The sequence below is a fragment of the Lampris incognitus genome, chromosome 15 (assembly GCF_029633865.1).
Source record: "Lampris incognitus isolate fLamInc1 chromosome 15, fLamInc1.hap2, whole genome shotgun sequence".
NCBI classification, from domain to species: domain Eukaryota; kingdom Metazoa; phylum Chordata; class Actinopteri; order Lampriformes; family Lampridae; genus Lampris; species Lampris incognitus.
In genome coordinates this window covers 27,187,514-27,205,165 of record NC_079225.1, presented here as the reverse complement: position 1 = coordinate 27,205,165, position 17,652 = coordinate 27,187,514, and the positions used below count along the sequence as shown (strand labels likewise).

The 17,652-nt window shown below is 45.6% G+C and overlaps 1 protein-coding gene across 1 annotated transcript in view; it reads left to right on the top strand.

Moving 5' to 3' along the window:
- Positions 1-17,652, top strand: part of itpkb (inositol-trisphosphate 3-kinase B) — a 39,287-nt gene that overhangs the window by 11,276 nt on the left and 10,359 nt on the right. Inside the window, 9 exon segments of the mRNA XM_056294996.1 lie at positions 13,566-13,665; positions 13,969-13,984; positions 13,986-14,004; positions 14,724-14,819; positions 14,821-14,900; positions 15,078-15,109; positions 15,112-15,144; positions 15,147-15,188; positions 15,191-15,279. Coding sequence (XP_056150971.1) covers positions 13,566-13,665; positions 13,969-13,984; positions 13,986-14,004; positions 14,724-14,819; positions 14,821-14,900; positions 15,078-15,109; positions 15,112-15,144; positions 15,147-15,188; positions 15,191-15,279 — 507 coding nt within the window.

Genomic DNA, 17,652 nt, shown 5'->3' with positions numbered 1-17,652 from the left:
TTAGCAGATGACAGTTTCCTTCTGAATCATGAGAATATCCTTTGTCTTGACGCTCTTTCTTGAGATTTGTTTTAGACTACATTTTGCATTGCGAAGCCTTGCGTCTTTGTCGTGCGTTCTGCGGAACGACCTGCTCCTAGACTGAGGTCCTCGCTGCTGGCATGAAGCGCCTCGCAATTTGTTTAAATACATTTGGCTGATTGATTTGAATGGGATTGTGATGCCATTTGCATATTTCCCCTCATCACTTTCATGCTTCGTCTGCACAGAGAAGCAGACTGCCTCTGTGGAGGTTAAAGTTGAATGGAGGATCCATATTTAAATAGAATTCACAGAGGCGTATTATAGAGAACTGGGGTTTGGTGGCTGAGGCTGACCTTTAGATTAGATTTGATTAGATTCAAGTTTTTTGTCACTGTAAAAAGTACAAGTGCTGAGAAAATGAAATGCGGTTTGGCATCTTACTGGAAAGTGCAGAATAGTACAGTAAAGTGCAAGGTATAAGACACAAATGCACAATGTGGAATATCAATAAATATGAATATACATTATGTAATGGAAAATGTACTGTATGTATAGAGCATTTAAATCTACAGTAGTGCAGTTTTGTATAAAAATAAGGTAATGCTAATGGGAGTAGGAATAAATAAATATAAACAGAGTATAAATATAAAGAGAGTGTGTCCAGTGTAACAGAAAAAAAGTTATGCATATAGAAATGTGGTTTAAGAATCCTGGGGGTTCTCAGTGGAGGGGAGCTGGGTGCCAGAGATGTGCTGGGTAGTTTTCACCACCGTCTGCTGTACCACACTGAGATGCAGTTGGTGAGGATGCTCTCAATGGTACAGCGGCAGAAGTTCACCAGGATCCCGAGTCGGGGGGGGGGGGGGTAGGCAGGTTTTCAGGTGGGTGAGGACCAGCTTCTCAAAGCTCTTTGTAATGATGGGGGCGAGTGCAACGGGGCGGAATTCATTCAGGCGTGCTGCAGTTGAATGCTTTGGAACTGACACCATGGTGGATGTTTGAAAACCCCGGCCAGTAGTCCCGCTCACACCCTCAGGACACAGCCAGGGGTGCCATCAGGGCCAGCGGCCTTCCATGCATTCACCCTGCTCAGTGTGGAGCACTCGTCAGTGGTGGAGAAGGTGAAAGGCTGGTCACCTGTAGGGGGGTTCAGCTTCGGTGACCGCTTCGTTGTTGTCCAAACTGATCAAACCAAGCATCGAACTGGTTGAGCTCGCTGGGGAGAGAGGTGCCGTTGGTTGTGGGGGCCAGGGTTTGGGGGTTTGTTGTCTGTGAGGGTCAGAGTTCCCAAAGTGCTCCTCAATCTGCAGTTTGAAGGCATATTTAGCTCTCTTGATGCCCTTTTTCAGGTTAGCCCTGGTTGAACTGTAGGCCTCCAGGTTACCGGTCCTGAACACAGAGTCACGGGCCTTCAGTAGTATGCAGTTATAGGCCGTCGCTTGTGGTTTAAGGAACCCTGATATGTATGCTCGATAGGAAGACAGAGCAGAATGACACAAATATGAAGGTTGGGGTGTCCGGGTGGCGTGGCAGTCTAATCCATTGCCTACCAACATGGGAATCGGCATTTCGAATCTCCATGTTACCACTGGCTTGGTTGGGCATCCCTACAGACACACTTGACTGTATCCACGGTTGGGAAGCCGGGTGTGGATCTGTGTCCTGGTCGCTGCACTAGCGCCTCCTCTGGTCGGTCAGCGCACCTGTTCGGGGGGGGGGGGGAATAGCATGATCCTCCCATGTCCTACATCCCCCTGGTGAAACTCCTCACTGTCAGGTGAAAAGAAGCGGCTGGCTCGGAAGAGTGGGATAACTGGCAAAGGACAATTGGGGGGGAAAAAGGGGGTGAGGGGGGGATCAAAAAAAAAGATATGAAGGTTGCACAGGGAAGAAAATGAAAGACAGAGGGAGAAATGGCGAGAAGTTTGGAGAGATGAAGTAGACAGTGCATGGGAGAGATAAACCGACGGAAGGCAAGAAAACAATTGTGTGAGTTTGAAAGTGAGAGAGCGAGAAAAGCCACAAAAAAAAAAACGACAGATAGTTAATAGGAAGGGTTGTATATTTATCATACATGGTATTTTCTGGACATTGTTCTCGGACTTCATCGAGGACAAAACGCACCGAGGCTGATTTCCCTTGATCACACAGAGACCTCCGTCAAAAAGAAAACCAACATCCCATCATTTGTGCTGGTGGAAGGCCAGCATTACATTCCTAAAATGCCTCAAGATGTGTTGAAATGATCTAGAGAAAGCAACCAACCTGATAAGAATAAAAAAAAAAAAAAAAAAAGGAAATTTGCAGAGAGATGGTCAAGTATATAAGGTGTATTTCCATAAACATGTCTCCGCCTGGGTTATTTTAACACACTGTGTATTTTAACAGTGTACCTAGCTGGTAGAAAGACGGGTCTGAACCGACCCATATATAGACTGTTTTAGGTCATTTCTGCTGACCTTTAGAGAGCCGGGCATCCCCTCAGCATGATGTTATGGAAGGTATTGTTAAATATCTGCGGCCAACAGGTATTATTAATCAAGGAGAAGGAGCAACGAAGCAAAACACTTGAAAAACATTGGCACGGCTGCCAGTCTTTGTGCTGGGTTTTCCTTCCCCGTTTCAGTTTTTTTCCCCCTTAATACTCAACCAAGTCCTACTGGAAATCCTCTTCCCGTTACTCATTTTATGATCTCTACGGTAAGGTTAGCGAGGAGAGAAAACTACTACTGTGATTCTCACGGCACGTAATGTCGGAGCTTATCAGCAAAATGTGATGACTGCAATGGTGACTGATAATGGGAAATAGATGTTTTTCCTTGAAATAATTTGCAGAAAGCGTCTAGCGGCTCAAGCTAAGTGCAGTCATAAGCCTGTAATGGAAAAACAGTCATCGCAGTTCAATGCGTGTCAACATACTCTTGCGTTACACAGATTGTGCTCCCCCATTGGACTAATGGTGACCAGACGGAAAACCTCTTCTTCCTCAGCAAACTCCCTCGCCTTCTGTCGGTGCTTGTAAAGTCTGGATCAGCAACACATTTTTCATATTATATATATATATATATATATATATATATATATATATATATATATATATATATCCATACATCCATTATCCAAACCACTTATCCTGCTGCTCTCAGGGTCATGGGGATGCTGGAGCCTATCCCAGTAGTCATTGGGCGGCAGCCAGGGAGACACCCTGGACAGGCTGCCAGACCCATCACAGGACCCACACACACACACAAACACACTTTCACACCTAGGGACAATTTAGTACGGCCAATTCACCTGACCTAGTAAAATGTAGCCACCCATGATGTATTATGAAAACTGACTTTTTTTCTTTTTTAAATTTCAAAGTGACTGCTTGATTGAATATGATTTCAGCCTGGGTCGCTATTATCGATATTAGGGGACCGTGGTATGCACCATAGATGGCTGTAGTTCTTAAACAGTTTGTTTTTTAAGTTGAAAATGCCATCAAATGAAGGCTGCCAGTCTGCAGTGACGCATCACAATCACTGTGTCATTATACACACAAGGCAAACCTGTGTGTCCACTGGGTGACTCTTATTTTAACTAGCGGTGCTAAAAAGGATGCTTGGAGCAACGATCCAAAGTATGGTGTGCTTTTGTGAAAGGTTCGTATTTCTCAGGGCGTCTGAGTAGTGTAGCGGTCTATTCCCTTGCCTACCAACACAGGGATCCCGGTTCGAATCCCCGTGTTTCCTCCGGCTTGGTCGAGCATCCCTATAGACAGACACAGTTGGCCATGTCTGCGGGTGGGAAGTCGGATGTGGGTATGTGCCCTGGTCGCTGCACTAGCGCCTCCTCTGGTCGGTTGGGGCACCTTTTCAGGGGGGGAGGGGGAACTGGGGGGGAATAGCGTGATCCTCCCGCGCGCGCTACGTCCCCCTGGTGAAACTCCTCATTGTCAGGTGAAAAGAAGCGGCTGGCGACTCCACATGTATCAGAGGAGGTATGTGGTAGTCTGCAGCCCTCCCCAGATCGGCAGAGGGGGTGGAGCAGCGACCGGGACGGCTCGGAAGAGTGGGGTAGTTGGGCAGATACAACTGGGGAGAAAGGGGGGGGGTTGTATTTCTTGCTGCAAACGGTTAGCACCCCATGGGCTTTTACATGCTGTGATAAATAGGGAAACACTGTGCCAGGTGGATGCACAATTATTGTAGATACAAATATGAAGCCAAACATCACTTAGTTACACTCATTGACAATGACAAGCCCCCAGACTTTATATTCTACTATGCACTGGTCATCATTGGCATTTTGCAAGGTTATTAACAACACACACACACACATACACACACATATGCAGGCACGCACGCACACACACACTTTCTTATGTACACTCATGTGCAGATGCACATGCCTGTGCTACGTTTGAAGATTTGATTCGTACTGTACATGGACTCAGACCTTACCTGTCACCAGATCAGGGGACATCTTGTCTCTTTACCCTGCAAGTTAAATAACCCCAAATCCTAACCCTGTCACCAACAGGTTAATGAAGCAGTAACTCTTTATCTCGCGCTGCTGGGTGGCGATGCGTTATAGTCACATCATAGCTGTTTCTCCAAACAGCTGATGTCACTAATAAATTCAGTTTAAGTCGCACCACTGACATTACCGATATCCAATTGTAGTCGAATCATCCAAAAAAAACAGCGGCCCTACTCCTACTCCGACTCCGTCCCCTCCCCAAGCGCCCGATTTGCTTTTGTCATAGTTTTCTCCATTCATGCTTGCATACCACACAAGCTAGCGTGGATGTGGAAATAAGCTGCAGACAGCTTCTCTCAGTGGGGGAAAGTTGTCTCCTGTCACTTTCATTCCACGGTGACAAAGGCCGACAGGAACGAACGTCTGACATCGACGGCGCTACTTTTGCGGCGATCAAGTTATGCTGTGATAAGAGAGGATGCAGTCGCGAGTTTTTGGAGAGTGGAATGGAAATCGAATAAACAGACTGGTGTGATGAAGTACCCTGGCAAAGGAGTAAAAAAAAAAAGAAGAAAAACACAGAAACATGAACTTTCGGGAATGGTTGAGTAATCGTCAGTTTATTGTGGATCAAAAGCCTGACACTGTTTAGTAAGGAGGACCGGCCAAAAACTCTTTCACGGGTCCTTAAGTAGGACCTCACAAGGTCATTACAATTACACACACACACACACACACACACACACACACACACACACACACACACACACACACACACACACACACACACACACACACACACTGAGTTTCGAAGTGCAGTGGAAAATCTTCCGTACCACGGCGACCAGTTGCCCTGGCAACCCTGTGACGTCAAACTGAGTTTCCCTCTCACAGCTGTGTGACTAGGTTTGAGTGTGTGTGTGTGTGTGTGTGTGTGTGTGTGTGTGTGTGTGTGTGTGTGTGTGTGTGTGTGTGTGTGTGTGTGTGTGTGTGTTTTAGTGTATGGTTAGGATGCACTGAGGGTCAAACTCTGTCTTATGGATGAAACAGGAAATGTTAAGCCTCAGTGTGTCCTGTGTGTGTGTGTGTGTGTGTGTGCAGCAGCTCAGCAGTGCATATGTGTTACAGGGAGCCCACTTGGTTAGCCGCTAGAGGGGAAACACTAGCCCACCCTTGGATTTATTTTCTGCCGCTTCATAAGATTAAGCCTGCATGACAATGTTTGCATGCTTGGGTCCAACGGCACCTACTCAGCCATGGCGTTCTCAGGGTGACCCGTCCTCCGTGCTGAAGCCTCCCTTTTGCATTATGAACGTCATTAGAACTGGTTTCAGCAGAGGCCAGTTAGTTTAAAAGCCCTGTTGAAGAACGTCTTTGAAAAAAGGTGTAAAGTTTCACCGTCACGGTCCAAAACGGTTGTCTCTGCCCATTTAGCATCATATCAGTACATGGAAAGGAGTGCAGACGTGTCAGGGTGCGCCGTTCGCCCGCATTAATACATGCAGGTTGTGTGCGTGCATGCGTGTGTGTTTGTGTCTCAGTGCTAACTGCAGACTCAGAGCTGCAGCTTCTCACATCTGTCCGGGGACTCTGTGGTGAGCGATATCAGCTTCCTCAGTACTCGCTCTGTTAAAACCAACCAACAAGAGATCATCAGTGCTTCCCCCGGCAAGAGCTGTTCATGTGGTGTATTCTTAACCCAGGGTTGCCCTTAAGCCCTGCTACCTCGAGGTTTCGTCGTCTCTCCATTCCTCCTCTATTCCCCCCTTGTGGCCGATTAATGGAGTCTGGTCTCTCCGCAAACCACCTGCTCCGAGCACAAGTCATTTAATTCTCTCAACATGGCACCCTTTTTTTTTTTTTCAAATGATACTTCCTCAACCTGATTTGATTAAGGCGTTAACAGCTTTGGTGTGTGTGTGTGTGTGAAGCTGTAAACCCCTTTATGTGTGTTGTGAAATAACACACCTTTCTTTAAGATCGCAATCAGTGGACCAGTGGATAAACTTTGTGTCTTTGTAGCTATCTCGCTCTCTTCTTGCTGTTGTTTACAGACGGCAAGGCCGTTTTTTTTTCTTCACTCTCTTTTGTTTGTAGTCAGCGGCGGATATGGAAAATACTGTCGCTGAGGTAAGCACCCCCCCACTTCCTGTCTACAAGAAGTTCCTTTGCTTACCATTTCCTCTCTCTCGCTCTCTCTCTGTCTCTCTCTGTCTCTCTCTCTTTCTTTCAATGGAAACTTTTTTTTTCTTTTCTTCTGTCGTCACCCAGCTGGTCTGGGGCTTAAAGATAGGAGAGAGAGAGAGAGAGAGAGAGAGAGAGAGAGAGAGAGAGAGAGAGAGAGAGAGAGAGAGAGAGAGAGAGAGAGAGAGAGAGAGAGAGAGAGAGAGAGCGAGCGAGAGCGCACATCGTCTCAAAGGCCTCCTTGTATTGTCTTTAGCCAGGTGTGAGACCAAAGTCTTGTGATTCGTATTAAACTCATTTGTCAAGCCAGGTTGTGTTTCTTCCACTAAATCTGATTATGTGCTTGGCAAAGAGATTACCTTCACTGTGTATAAGGCCTGCTCAGTCTGAAATACAGACGATATGATAACTGAGAGCAAGCAGGATATTGGTTTAGTCCAAAAAGCTGGACGGTTGGCTATGATGAGCTATGATTCAGTTTGTTAATAGCAGCAAAGCATAGGCAGGGTTCTTCCTGACTGTCATATGTATATATGTATATATGTATATATATGAATGTGTGTGTGTGTGTGTGTGTGTGTGTGTGTGTGTGTATATATATATATGATTAAATGATAAATGATCAAATATTTTATCATTTGCAAACCAGAAATGTCTACATTGAATAATAGGAATGAATTGGCCAGCAGTTGCAGACATAGATATAAGCAACTAATTTTTAAAATAAATCATACCAATAGACAAATACCAACCCCCCCCCCCCCCCCGACTGGACCGTTAGTGATCACGTGATTTTGAATGTAGGACGTTGTGCACGTGATGTGCATGACGAGGCAGTAAATGGTATGTCCTCTCCCGAGTAGCATTATTGACAGCTGATGATTGCTTTTGGCATGAAACAGGCTCGTACTGTCTCATAAAGAATTTACTTGACTCACTGGATTATTTTGCTCCTTATTGAGCACTTTTCGTATCATTGAGTGTTTCTTTTAACAAACGTATATATATATATATATGTGTGTGTGTGTGTGTGTGTATGTATGTATATATATATATATATATATGTATGTATATATATGTATATGTATATGTATACACACACACACACACACACACACACCACAAACACAAACTCTCACTCACTCATATATCTACAAGCACATATACAAACATATATATATTTTGCACACCTACAAATGAACATCCATGCATTTTGTTTACCTGCACCAATGCATTGTGCTGCTGCAGTGATCAGCTATTTTATCCATGTTATGCACATGCATGCCTCAGCCTCTGTGCATGTCAAATTTCAGCGCTGCAGTGATTTGCATGGCCAGATTGTGTTTGTCCACTACTTTGCCAATCAAATGCTCTATGCTTCTTTATCCCTTTAGACACAATGACTTGACGGGGCATAGTGAGATGAGGATGCAAGCCTGAAGCAATGGCTTCAGAGATAGAGAGAGAGAGAGAGTGTTGTTAGAGCCAGTCACTCAGCCATTTTGCCAGCCTGCAAGCCAGTCAAACTGACCAGCTGCCAAACATCCAGCTGTAAGACAGCCGGTCAGTCGCCTGCTAGTGATTCATTGAGCCATTCAGTCAGTTAGTAAGTCGACCATCCAGGGAGGTACTCAGTAATCCAGTCAGTTGGTCAGTGGACCAGTAAATTAGTCATTATGTCAGTCTGTCTGGGTCAGCCTGGTAGTTAGTCAGAAAAACAGTCTATCAGCCAGCTGTGTAGTCTAGCAAGTCAGTGATCAAGCCATCCAGTCAGTCAGTCAGTCTGTCAGTCAGTCAGGTATGTGGTCTCTCTGGTTGTATTCATGGTGGAGTATTGCTATGTCAGCTGTGGCCATCTCCATCATCACCATCTTCCACCTCTTCACCAGCCACTCTCAGGTACTGTCACTCAACACTGCTGGTTCCTGGTTGTTGAGGGATGTTTTGTCCGGGCGTACTAACGTTCACATCTGTTTAGACCATTTAAATTCCTTCCTTGACTTTTTCTGGTTTAATGTCGTAGCTACTTTTGGACACGAATTTTGTTTTTTTCTTTTTTTTTTAAAACAACAACAGCCCCAGCATTATCACTGTGTTGCTTCTAGTGGTAGCTTTCAGTAGAAAGGATTGGCGCAGCAACTTTTAAGTTTTGGTGAAACTGGTGATTTAGGATTTTCAAACCCATCCCCATCCTTTCCTCTCCTCCTGTTACTGTTCTCTACGCTGATCTCTTTCTAATGTCTTTTAACCGCCAAATGTTCACATGGTGACACGGTCTGCTGCTAATCACTCACTTTGATTCAGACCAGATACACACATGTACATGCACACACACACACACACACACACACACACACACACACACACACACACACACACACACACACACACACACACACACACACACACACAGAGCAGTTGTCCATGTGTGAGTTGACAGAAGGGTAGCTGAGTGAGGGTCTGACTTGACAGAAAAAGTACAGACACTGGGTAATTTCCAAGCTGTAGTTTGATATTCAGCTACTAACTGGCCGAGGATGATGGAAAAAAGTTCCCCTGGAAGATGGGAACTACGACTATTATAAAAAAAAGCTCTGTTATTCTAGTCATCTAGATCAGCCTTATCAGTTGCCGTGTGAGCGGCTGTTTCTCACAACTACAGAAGCAGTTGAGAAGCAGTTGAGACTGAAGAGGTCACTTAGATGAGTGATGCAACGTTCCTCTCAATAAATGGTGTGTCCAGATGAGCCGATTCAGCTTCCTGCAGTACAGAAACCAGAAAACAGCCATGTCCGTCCACGTCAGGGTGTAGTATCTGCAGCTCCCTCGGGCGACTGCCTCCATGGGGTATTCATTTCTCACACCCACTGATGGCTTTTACGCCAGATTTCCTTTTCCCATGGGTACAGAAGTTAAACTGCACATCTCATAATAACAGGAATAGGCATAATATGGGTAAGTGAGTCGTTGTTGTTGGAAAGGTTTTGCACGGCATCCTCAGAGACCGTCGTGTTAGGCCTCCAGAAAGTGTCTGTTTCCCTCTTGCTGTCGTCCTGCCTGCCTTAATGGATAACATGCATAATAGCCAAGAGGGAGATCCTCAACTCAGTGCATGTGTGTGTGTGTGTGTGTGTGTGTGTGTGTGTGTGTGTGTGTGTGTGTGTGTGTGTGTGTGTGTGTGTGTGTGTGTGTGTGCGAGGCAGAAAGAGAATGTTTATAATGTCCTTGGGTCATGGCCGGCCTCTCTATGTCTGACACATATTAGTTAAGCTGACAAGTAGGCAGTTTCCACCATGTGATCTGTGTGTGTGTGTGTGTGTGTGTGTGTGTGTGTGTGTGTGTGTGTGTGTGTGTCTGTGTGTGTGTGTGTGTCTGTGTGTGTGTGTGCTGTTTTTTGCTGTTGTTTAAACTCTCCCCTCCATTGGTGTAGAGAATAAAATCCTTGTGACTCTTTATCTCAATTTGTAACTCCTCTTTCTCTCTCAGTCTCACAAACAGACAAATAATCTTCCCAACGCTTTCTCTCGTTCATAAACACACACACACACCTTTTGAGTTTTACGTGTGAGAGTGAATCAGAGAACAGAAAGGTGTGTGTGTGTGTGTGTGTGTGTGTGTGTGTGTGCGTGCGTGCGTGCGTGCGTGCGTTTGTGTGTATGTTTGTGTGTGTAGTGTGTGTCTAACCATAGATAGTAATGCTATCTGCTGATGAATTTTCATCACATCCAGATTATCTGACTAGGCATTATATCTCCTTCTTTGGTCCTCTCCTCCTTCATCTCACCCTCTCAGCTCCAACCTTCTCCCCAGTCTCCTCTTCTCTCCTATTGTAGTGTAGTGGAAGTACATGTCGACCGAAGGATATCCTCTTTGTGAAACCATTTTCCTGTTAGGTGTGTGAATCCATAGGCATACAGTGTTGACAGTGCTGTTTACATTGATATATATATATATATATATATATATATATATATATATAGAGAGAGAGAGAGAGAGAGAGACAGACAGACAGAGAAAGAGAGAGAGAGAGAGAGAGAGAGAGAGAGAGAGAGAGAGAGACAGGCCCTGTGATGGTTTTGTGGTTAAGACCCTGACATCTGTGGGCCCACATGTACCCATGCAGGTTTTGATCAAATCCCACAGCACCATTATCTCCATTATATACCATCTTAATGGATTACATGTATATAGTGCTTTATCTAGACCGCCAAAGTGCTTCACATTGAAGGGGGTAACTTCACTTCAACCACCACCAGTGTGTAGCACCCACCTGGGTGATGCATGGCAGCCATTTTGCACCAGAATGCTCACCACACATCAGCGTGAGGTGGAGAGGGAGGAATCATTGAGCTAATTACACTGGGGATGCTTCGGTGGCCAGATGGAGAGAGCCAGGATGGGAATTTTGCCAGGACACCGGGGGACCCCCTACTCTTTGTGCCATGGGATCTTTAATGACCACAGGGAGTCAGGACCTCGGCTTAACATCTCATTCGAAGGACGACATCTCCTACAGGACAGTGTCCCCGTCACTGCACTGGAGCGTTGGGGTTTTTGTTGTCGCTTATTAGGACCAGAGGGAAAACTGCCCCCTACTGGTCCACCAACACCACCACTAACAGCAGCAACGCATTTTCCCAGGAGGTCTCCCATCCAACTGCTAGCCGAGCCCATAGCTGCTTAGCTTCTGTCATGCAGCAGAACCAGGGTATGCGTTGGTATGGCTGCTGACCGTATGAACTTCTTCTCAGGTTTCCAAAAACAGAAGCCAAAAAACAGAGCATACAGCCTTATGGGGAATTTTCACAGTCATCATGTGCACCACATGTTATTATGAGGCTGAAAAAAAGCTCTGTATTCACTGGTAGTGGTAAACATGCAGTTGATACAGAGCTGTGCCTAGAGTTAAAATTGGTCAATAAAATTAACCTAAAAGCTTATTTTCTCTATCTGGACATTTATGTGCTGCAACTTGGCATCCAAAGCTGGTTCACATTCAGAGTAAGTGGCATGTCTGGATTTCTGGGGGGGAGGGACGAAATGGAAAAACTACTTGTTCCGTTTTCTTCTCTGGGATTTTAATAAAGTTTCTTGTGGTGTGCTGTGGACAGACTTTTTGCCCTTTTTTTTTCACAAACACTACTTCCATTGTTTAAGTGATTTACCTCAAACGGACCAGTCATTCAACTGCCGTGGGGGATTTTTCCTTCTGACACTGAACAAATCCACTTCTCCTAAATGCTGGATTAATGTGTGAACGTCACTGGGACCTGCTGGAGAGATTCACTTAACTGTGAGTCTTTTTCTTTCAGGGATGTTCGCAAGTTAAATATAGACGTGACCTTAGAAGGAAAGGAAGGGCTTTTCCATCGGCAAATGATAGAGATACATAGAGAGAGAAGAGCGCTGGACCTGCGTCAATCTGTTTTCACTGAGATAAAAAACTCCGCATGATAAGACAACACTGTGTGTGTGTGTGTGCGTGTGCGTGTGCGTGTGCGTGTGTGTGTGTGTGAGGAGTCTCACAGTTCATTGTGTCCTTGCCATGGACAGGGAGAACCCTCGAAGAGAGACTCTGTGTGTGTGTGTGTATGTGTGTGTGTGTGTGTATGTGTGTGTTGCCAGGGGAAACCCCACAGCTCACTCTGCCAAATTTGAGTGAAAAATGCTCTAAAACTGCCAGGCTTTCAGACGCAGACCCAGACGGAGACAAGAGAGATAAATTAAAGAGAGCTCCCCCATGGTTAGGGATACCCTACTGTGTAAGTGTATGTGTGTGTGTGTGTGTGTGTGTGTGTGTGTGTGTGTGTGTGTGTGTGTGTGTGTGTGCGTGGGCGTACTCGCGCACATTTATGCATGTGTGATTAAAGACTTGTTTTGCTGGTTAAATGACAAAAAAGAAAAAAGAAAAAAAACACACCGGGTCAGCCAAAAGCGTCAGGGGGAACTAAAAAACAAGCACTCTGTTTCTGTGGAGACGGTAAGACGGCTGCACGGTGTCTAAAACTGAGCTCTGCGTTCAGCACTCGGCCGCTCTCTCTGGACAGCCGACCGGCTCGTTAATACAAATGGTACACTTGAACTGGTTCTCACCGGACTTGTATTATACACCTTGAAAAATAGTCCACGAAGAGCCACCGGCATTGTGACGCAGATGTTGTCGTTCTTCAGCGGTGGAGAAGCACAAACCTCCCCTACACTTTTAACACTAGCTGCTGGGAATTTCTGAAACTAGACTGTTTTATTCAGGTTTCATGCACTCTGTGGTCATGGCACTTACATTGCAAAGGTCTGTTAAAAGTCATGACTACCCTCATTCTAACTAATAAAATTACATAGAATTATATTTTCCCTTGGTAGCATGGTGGCGCAGTGGTTAGCATGGTCGCCTCGCAGTAAGAAGATCCTGGGTTTGAGCCCCGGGGTAGTCCATATTTGGGGGTTGTCCTGGGTCGTCCTCTGTGTGGAGTTTGCATGTTCTCCCCGTGTCTGTGTGGGTTTCCTCCCACAGTCCAGAGACATGTAGGGCAGGTGAATCGGCCATACTGAATTGTCCCTAGGTATGAATGTGTGTGTATGCCGGCCCTGTGTGACGGCCTGGTGCCTATCCAGGGTGTCTCCCCGCCTGCAACCCAATGACTGCTGGATAGGCTCTAATGGATGGATGGATATGTTTTCCCAGCGATAATAATGGCTCATGTAGCTGGTAGCAGAGCATAATCCAGGCAGAAGATAGTTTTTAGTTGTTAAGTGCCTTGCTTAACGGCACACATTGGTTGTTAGCATCATTGTGAAGATGGCAGTGTTAAACTCTTGTGTGTGTGTGTGTGTGTGTGTGTGTGTGTGATGTGTGTGTGTGTGTGTGTGTGTGTGTGTGTGTGTGTGTATAGCACAAGTCATGGAGGAAGATTAAGAACATGGTGCATTGGTCTCCATTTGTCATGTCCTTTAAGAAGAAATATCCCTGGATACAGCTGGCAGGACATGCAGGTATATGCACATGAACACACACACACATACACATATACACACACACACACACACACACACACACAGGTGTACCAACCAACAACAGCTTGCATTTTTCCAGGGGAACACATTTATTGGTGTGACTGTCCAGGTGTCCTTCTATTTGTCTGTCTCTAATGGTCTTTCCTTGTTAAATGCACAGGGAAAACCAGACGTACCTTATCTGATTAAGTGCGTCCATAATTTGTTGCCGTTCAGGATAGGGGTTTTTGAAAGGTGGTTGTTTGATTCATTAAGTTTCACACTGAGCGTTTCTCTTTGTAGGGAGCTTCAAGGCCGGGCCATGGGCGTATATTGAAGGTAAAATGAAACCCTCGCACCAATGTCACTTCTTATGCCCTTTATCACGGAGACAAACTAAGTCTGATGTACAGTTGATGTCTTTTTCCTAATCCAGTGCAACACTTTTACTCATCTTGGAAAAGTTTAGCCGTATCCCTAAACAACATCCAGCTATTCCTAGATGAATTACTCGTGTAATAGTCAAGATACGGTAGAATTTTACAAGAATGATTCCATGATGAGCGTCTAGGTAGCATAGCGATCTATTCCGTTGCCTACCAACATGAGGATCGCCGGTTCGAATCCCTATGTTACCTCCGTCTTGATCGGGTGTCCCTACATACAGTATTGGGAAGCCGGATGTGTGTATGTGTCCTGGTTGCTGCACGTGCACCTCCTCTGGTCGGCCAGGGCCCCTGTTCAGGGGGAGGGGGAACTGGGGGGAATAGCATGATCCTTTCCATGCGCTACGTCCCCCTGGCGAAACTCCTCACTGTCAGGTGAAAAGAAGCAGCGGGTGACTCCACATGTATTGGAGGAGGCATGTGGTAGTCTGCAGCCCTCCCCGGATCGGCAGAGGGGGGTGGAGCAGTGACCGGGACAGCTCAGAAGAGTGGGGTGATTAGCCGGATAACGATTGAGGAGAAAAAGGGGAACCCCCCCCCCCCCCAAAATAGAATGATTCATGATAGGAATGATGCGTGTGAAATAAGATTCAAATCCTAATATTTTTCCAGAAACACTGTGAATGCGAGCAGCGTTGTTTGTCCCTCCTGATGAAAGATGTGCTGCGCCCGTTCGTCCCCGGTTACCATGGAGACGTAGAGAAAGACGGGACAGAAATATAACCAGATGGAGGATTTGCTGGCCGACTTCGACTTACCATGTGTGATGGACTGTAAAATGGGAGTGAGGTGAGAGGGAGCGCATGGCATTAAAGTTGTAATAGATTACATTACTTACAGCAGTTACGTTACATAGGCTTACACATAGCAGTGGCCTGCGATTCTGTCTTCACCTCCTCTCTCTCTCTCTCTCTCTCTCCTCTCTCTGTCTCTCTGTCTCTCTGTCTGTCTTTCTCTACTGGTCAGGACGTACCTTGAGGAGGAATTGACAAAGGCTCGTAGAAGCCCTCTCTAAGGCCTGATATGTATCAGAAGATATCGAGGTGGATCCCAAGGCACCTACGCCAGACGAACATGACGGCAAGCAGTGACCAAGCCCAGATACATGCAGTGGAGGGAGACCATAAGCTCCACCGCTACCCTGGGATTTAGGATAGAAGGAATCAAGGTAAAAGAGTCAGAGAAATACTTTTCTTCCTACATGGGTTTGTCCATGTGTGTATGTTTCCTTCGGGAGCATCGGCTAACTTCCTGTTTTTGGAAGCAACTTCCTCTGGAGTGCGTATGTGTGCATATGTTCCTTTGTCATATACGACGCCTGCCTGTGGCAGCTCTGAAGGCCCACGGCATCTGGTCCTGACACTACGCCCACCCACCTAAACACACACACACACACACACACACACACACACACACACACACACACACACACACACACACACACACACACACACACACACACACACACACACACACACACACACCACTCATACAGTTCAGTAGTTCAGTTTGTTTCCTCCATCTCTCTCTCTCTCTCTCTCTCTCTCTCTCGTCTCTCTCTCTCTCTCTCTCTCTCTCTCTCTCTCTCTCTCTCTCTCTCTCTCTCTCTCTCTCTCTCTCTACCTCTGTCAGTCTTTGGGGTCATGACTATATAAGGAGATTGATTGAGGCGTCCTAATGATTTGTTGCCATGACAGTGAGGGTTTCCCTCAGAAACGGAGGAATGTGTTGTGTGTGTGTGTGTGTGTGTGTGTGTGTGTGTGTGTGTGTGTGTGTGTGTGTGTGTGTGTGTGTGTGTGTGTGTGTGTGTGTGGTGTGTGTGTGTGTGTGTGTGTGTGAAAGCATTTGAAGTAACAGAAAGTGACTTTATTTTGTCTGTATGTGTGAATCTGTATGTCATGTATTTGTGTATACAGAATTGTCAGTGTGTCTCTGAATTGATCTACATACGTGAGTGTATGAATGTTGTGACAAGAGAAAGAGGAAGAGTGTAAATGTGTTAATTTTGTGTGGAAAGTGGGGTGTGTGTGTGTGTGGGAGAGAGAGAGGAGAGAGAGAGAGAGAGCGTGAGAGAGAGAGAGAGAGAGAGAGAGGAGAGAGAGAGAGAGAGAGAGAGAGAGAGAGAGGGAGAGAGGGGGGGAGAGGGAGAGGGGAGAGGGTGAGGGTGAGGGTGAGGGAGAGGCCTAGCTGGACCATAAAGGGGCAAGTAGTTTTGTCTCCACATGTCTTTCCTTGTTGCCTGGAAGCAAACAACACACTGGAAGGTCATTTATCCAAATCTCAAACTTCTGAGCCAGACAATCTTCAGACTACTGCAGCCACTGCTAGTACTACTACTATCGCTACTACCACTGCTAGTACTACTACAATCACTACTACCACTGCTAGCACTACTACTATCACTACTACCCACTGTTAGTAATAATACTATCACTACTACCACTGCTAGTACTACTACTATCACTACTACCACTGTTAGCAATAATACTATCACTACTACCACTGCTAGTACTACTACTATCACTACTATCACTGCTAGTACTACTACTATCACTACTACCACTGTTAGTAATAATACTATCACTACTACCACTGCTAGTACTACTACTATCACTACTACCACTGTTAGTAATAATACTATCACTACTACCACTGCTAGTACTACTACTATCACTACTACCACTATTAGTAATAATACTATCACTACTACCACTGCTAGTACTACTACTATCACTACTACCACTGCTAGTAACTACTACTATCACTACTACCACTGTTAGTAATAATACTATCACTACTACCACTGCTAGTACTACTACTATCACTACTACCACTGCTAGTACTACTACTATCACTACTACCACTGTTAGTAATAATACTATCACTACTACCACTGCTAGTACTACTACTATTATTACTGCTGCAGTCACTACCGCAACCCATTTCCTAGTAGTGGTACTATTACTGTTACAACAATCGCTACTACTAGTGCAACTATTACTGTTGTATGTTGCAACTGTAGAGCTAAAGTCTTCTGAAATCTAAATTTGTGCCCACTTCTCAGTTATGAGCCATTCAGGCATGCTTTCTTCAAGCCAGCAGCCCTGAACAAATGACTCAAGTATTGTCTGGTGGTGTGAGTGCTGGAAAGAAAAAGCTCAGGTCCCAACGCCGGCGGGAGCAATCTAACGGCACACCCCATGGCTGAAAACCACAAGAGAAAGAAGATGGGCCCAAAAAGAGAGGTCCCCAATGCACAGCCCTGCCCTATAAGGCTTATTATATCACCACTTCAGAAAAAGTGTGTGTGGTTATTTCATAGTCTTTGTTGGTTTTTGCCCTTGTTTGCCTTTCCTTTCGATGGATTTTCATGCCCTCCCCCCCTCCAAAAAATAAAAAATCAAAAGTACCTGATTTAGCCCAAAATTGGACCATATGATACCCAGCTCTAACAATAGAAACTGAACTGGGCGAGTTGACCCAACTTGTACACTAGAGCTGTTTCCATGTGTGGCTTTGGTCCAGAGAGCGAGTCAAAGGC